Source organism: Eleutherodactylus coqui, chromosome 6 (genome assembly GCF_035609145.1).
Source record: "Eleutherodactylus coqui strain aEleCoq1 chromosome 6, aEleCoq1.hap1, whole genome shotgun sequence".
Taxonomy (NCBI): Eukaryota; Metazoa; Chordata; class Amphibia; order Anura; family Eleutherodactylidae; genus Eleutherodactylus; species Eleutherodactylus coqui.
Window position 1 is genome coordinate 110,907,674 of NC_089842.1, and position 4,669 is coordinate 110,912,342.

A 4,669-nucleotide genomic window follows, 5' to 3' on the forward strand; every position below is an offset into this window, starting at 1 on the left:
GAAAGATGTGCTGAAATATTTCTTATTTTTACATATTATCTGTGACCCATGCAATGCATCATGTATTCTAGTTATTTCTTTTTCATAGGTAAATCCAAGCTTACATCTCATTTCTTCTGTGCCACAAGGAAAATATTTGCATATGTATCTGTAATGTGGGCACTTGAAGCGATATTGGGAATATTGTAAACTTCTATATCCTTAATACTGTATCCAGCGTCTATGACAGCATTCCTCACTGTCTCTTCATCCAAAGTCAGACTGAAGAAATTCTTCTCTCCCACCTTATAAAAGGAATTTCCAAGAACGCCAATCAAAACCAAGTGTCCTCCGGGCTTTAGCAGAGTGGTAATATTCTTCAGAGACTGGTAATATGAGTCAATATCTTGGCAGGCTGTTTCCAAGCATAGCGCTGTGGTCAGGCAATCCGCAGCAGGAATTACTATGGGATCTAATGGATTACTCTTTGTTACATCACACTTCAGAACTTTCTGGATACAGTTTCGTAATTTGTTCTCCTTTTCCACCCAATTGTTTCTGTTTTAAAGAAATATTACAAACACCTGATGACCACCAAGAGACCAGATAGAGCAAATTTCACAAAGAGGTCTTTTTCCACCCTGTGGGGCCAATGATACTTCATGTTGGTCTCCTCTGCTTGATATATCTAATGAACAGTTTATTTCCAAGAGTGACTTTTATCAACTATCCGCAGAACTATCCATCCTGAGAACAGGCGTCCCTCTTCACTATGGGCTCGCTGAATCTCCAGCAATGAGAATCAGCTTGAATGGAGTGGCAATGAGCATATGTGGTGCTGCTCTATTCATCTTTAAGAGCCCCTTCCCATGTACATATTCGCGCATGAAAAATTTGCATCCGCTATACACAGAAAATAGAACCAATTGATTTCAATGGGTTCTTTCACAAGCACGTATTTCTCATGCACCACTGCATCATGCAAAAGAAAAACACACCATGTTCTTTTTTCTTGCAAATTTGCCAACCTGGCACTTCTGGCACTCATTAAAGAATTTGGCGATTTCACTGGCTGGAAGCATCGGGGCATATTTTTGCATGCGCAATTGTGCACTTCTTGCATGCGCCAAAAATACAGTGAAAATGCAGTTGTGCTTGCAAATACATGGCGTTCATTCTGCAAAATCACAGCGCTATAACGAGTGCAAATGTGGATACGCTCATGTGAAGAAGCCTTAATGGGCGTGCCAGAGGTAGCGGAGCACTTTTACTCAACTACCTCCATCAGCCCCTTTCAAATGAATAGAGCTGCATCATGAATGCTCGTCCGACTCTCCATTTTTTCTTCACATCACTGCAGTAAGCACAATGCAGAGAAGAATGGGGGAGACACAGGACCCCCTTCATGGCATTAGTGGGACTCTTATCAATCAGACTTTTATCACCAATCATATCGATAGGTGTTAAAAGTCAATCATGGGAATAACCTTTAAATAGGAAGGGGGGCATCACAGATAACCAAGACGAAATACTCTTCCAGAGATGTCCAGGGATTCTCTAGATATTTACCTCAGACCATTAAGAGCAGTGTCCCTTCCAAGGAAATTTGATGCTGATTATTTTCTAAAGAGTGTACATACTATAGAAGCAGTTAAGGCTACTGCTATGGGGTCTATGAAGGAAGGAGCCTCAAGTAAGGTTGTCCCATCCTTAATCTCTATGGCTCATGTGAACCTGCACAAGGCTCCCTCTCTACAGGGACCTTCAAGATAGCATAGAAAAACCTTGGTACTTTAATTGTGTCCCACAACCTCTTGACTGTGCAACATTTTCATGAATATATTGTTAGCTCTTTTGTAAGAATCATAAGCGAGGAATTAGGTTTTACAGTACTTGCTGATGGGCTATTACTGTTGTGCATATACTCTTTATATATAGATTATTATTATGATTTACATTAGTATTTATAAAGTGTTGTACATGAATGATCTACCTGTCACCTTCCAGGTCACAAACGGTCTTCACAATCTCTGACCAATCAAAAGTTCCCAGATCTCTTCTTAACCATCTCTCCAGCTCCTGCCTATTGCTATCAGTAAAGTCAGTTGAAATGATTTGAGGAAAGGATTCACATGCAGAGAGAAGATGGTATATGGCTGGTCCAGTTCCAATATCAACCAAAACATCTCCGGTAATACCACCTAAAAAAAAAAGAGTATTAAAATGGAAATTGGTCATGACATCTCTGATTAGTGGAAAACTGACCTCTGGTATCTGAACAGATCATGAGAACTCTTCAGTGAAATGAGAAGGAAATCACTTAGAAAAGTGTAAGGCTATATGCACACGGACAAGAAAAAAGTTTTGCCTGAGATTTTTGGGCACAACGTGATTCGTTCAGCATCCCATCCATATGTTGTCTGATGTGTGGGAGGCCACACATTAACACGTGTTTTTTTTTTGTTAGAATATTTGACAAAATAAGACATGCTGCAATTTTTTTTTATTTGGCCAAATAGACAGAGTACAAAAAGAACCTGTGTGCATACACTCATTCAAATGACTTTTGAATCAATTTTTCTTTCTGAAAATCAGATGGAAAAAAATCCAATATCCATGCCGCAGAAAATAGGCAGCATCTCCAAAATAGAAACAGAATCAAAAACTGAACCACCTGCGCAGATTTTGACTCAAAATCAAACATGTATCTGCAGCTGCTTACAGCAGATACAGTGCTTCCCTCACCTCCCAAGTGCAATCTTTCACCTGGTACTCGGTGGCCTCTAGAGAGTGCAGCAACTCTGGTTAGGTGATACAGAAGCTGACAATCACAGGGATTTTGTACCTGGACATACTACAGATATGGCTTCTGCTGCAGCTGAAAGAGGAACTCTCAGGTTTCATCTTCTAACAGGATGGGGCACCCCCCATTTTACAGTGAAGTCAGATGTGAGCTCACTGGGCAACTACCAAATAGATGGATTGGCCATGCAGGTTGTGATGATAATGGACTTCTTCCTTGGTCTCCCCATTCCCCAGACCTTACACCTTGTGATTTTTCTCTCTAGGGGAGTGTTAAAGATAGAGTCTACATGCCACCCTTACCAACTCGCTATGCATGATCTGAAAGTATGCATCACAGAAGCCATTGTATCAATTAGTCATGATGCGCTGCAACGTGTATGCCAGGAAATTAACTACAGGCTCAATGTTTGTCGGGTAACAAAGGGGGATCACACTGCTTACCTGATGTGGAAAACATTTTTGATGTTGTAGAACAAAACTTTTTGAGTTTCTGTGTGCATTGGTATCAAATTTATGTGATCTGAATGCTATTAAACAAGAGTTATGTGTTTCAAATCATGAAGATCATTTGTAATAATGACCCTGGATAGAAAAGATGTACAACTTATACCAGCTATAAATATATAATTATGCATCAGAAGATGCCTATGTTATACCAGCATGCTCAATATCCCTGCATAGAAGATGATATATAACATATACCGATTGTACCTATATGATGAAGGTGCCCAGGTTATACCAGCATGACCCATATCACACATACAAGAAGATGTATAACCTATACCAGCTGTATATACCATGAGAGCCCCAGGTTATTCCAGCTTGGTCTTTATTACTTAATGCAAGAACATATATAACTTGTACAATAAGTACATAATTACATACCAGGAGATGGCCAGGCTATACCAATTTTGTCTATATCAGAAGGGATGTACTTACCTGGTCCAAATGTCTCAAAGCATTTTTTTAGTCGGAATTTTAGAATGTCGTCTCTTCCAGATCCCAAACTACAGAAGGAAGCCAGATATGCTTTGGAGTCAAAGCTGGACTGATATACTTCCCCTCCAGTAAAATCCATCTTGAAAAATAGGAATGATCTTGTATGTAGTCAGCTGTAGAAGTGGTGACTGATATAACCCTTGCTCTCAGTCAGAGCCTCAACCATTAATGATTAATGTGGTGCTCGCTGTTATACATTTGTGCATGTAGCATGACCTAAAAATATCAGGATTACTCAACTTCCAGTTGCTATTCTGAAACTGCAAGTCTGCTGTCCTAAAGAATCTGCTGGCAGAAGACGAGTGCTTGCCTATCTATCTATCTATCTATCTATCTATCTATCTATCTATCTATCTACAGTGGATATAAAAAGTCTCTGTTAAAATGCCATGTTTTTTTCATGTTAAAAAATTTGACCAAGATGAGTCATTTCAGATTTATTTCCACCTTCACCTTAATGTGATCCATTATCTGTATAATTCCATTGAAAAACAAACTGAAATCTTTTAGGATTAAAAAATAAACATTACAAAACTTAAATAATGTGGTTGCATAAGTGTGAACACCCTCTCATATTTGGGGATGTGGTTATGTTCAGAATTAGCCAATCACATTTAAACTCATGCTAAATAGTAGTCAGTACTCCGCTGCTGTTATTTATGGTGATTTTGATTCACCCCATATACAGGTCTGCTTTTCTAGTAGGATTGTCCTGACGTTTTCTTAGTTGCAAAGGCCATAAAGAGCTTACAGCACATCAAAGGGATCTTTGAGGTTTAACCCATTAGGGACCGAGCATCTTAAATTTATGCGCTTGGTCCCGGGCTTTAATCCCGCCTGATAGTAAAAATATGGCACGGGATTAAAGCCTCTGCTTCTGAAATCA

At 39.3% G+C, this 4,669-nt stretch overlaps 1 protein-coding gene across 1 annotated transcript; it reads right to left on the minus strand.

Annotated features, from left to right (window-relative positions):
- On the minus strand, positions 1-3,933 carry LOC136631424 (indolethylamine N-methyltransferase-like). The gene is made up of 3 exons (XM_066605711.1): positions 3,724-3,933; positions 1,973-2,180; positions 1-537 (listed from the first exon to the last, which is right to left on the minus strand). Exons 1-3 carry the CDS (start codon positions 3,860-3,862, stop codon positions 108-110), a joined length of 777 nt encoding a protein of 258 aa, XP_066461808.1. The 5' UTR covers positions 3,863-3,933; the 3' UTR covers positions 1-107.
- Positions 3,934-4,669: the final 736 nt, after the last annotated feature.

Bases quoted from the DNA above. Each gene is read 5' to 3' on its own strand.
- LOC136631424 (XM_066605711.1), bottom strand. From the start codon at position 3,862: ATGGATTTTACTGGAGGGGAAGTATATCAGTCCAGCTTTGACTCCAAA. The intron at 2,181-3,723 runs GTAAGTACATCC...TTTTTTTTTTAG, and splicing joins CTTTGAGACATTTGGACCAG to GTGGTATTACCGGAGATGTT. The intron at 538-1,972 runs GTAGATCATTCA...TCTTTAAAACAG, and splicing joins TGTGACCTGGAAGGTGACAG to AAACAATTGGGTGGAAAAGG.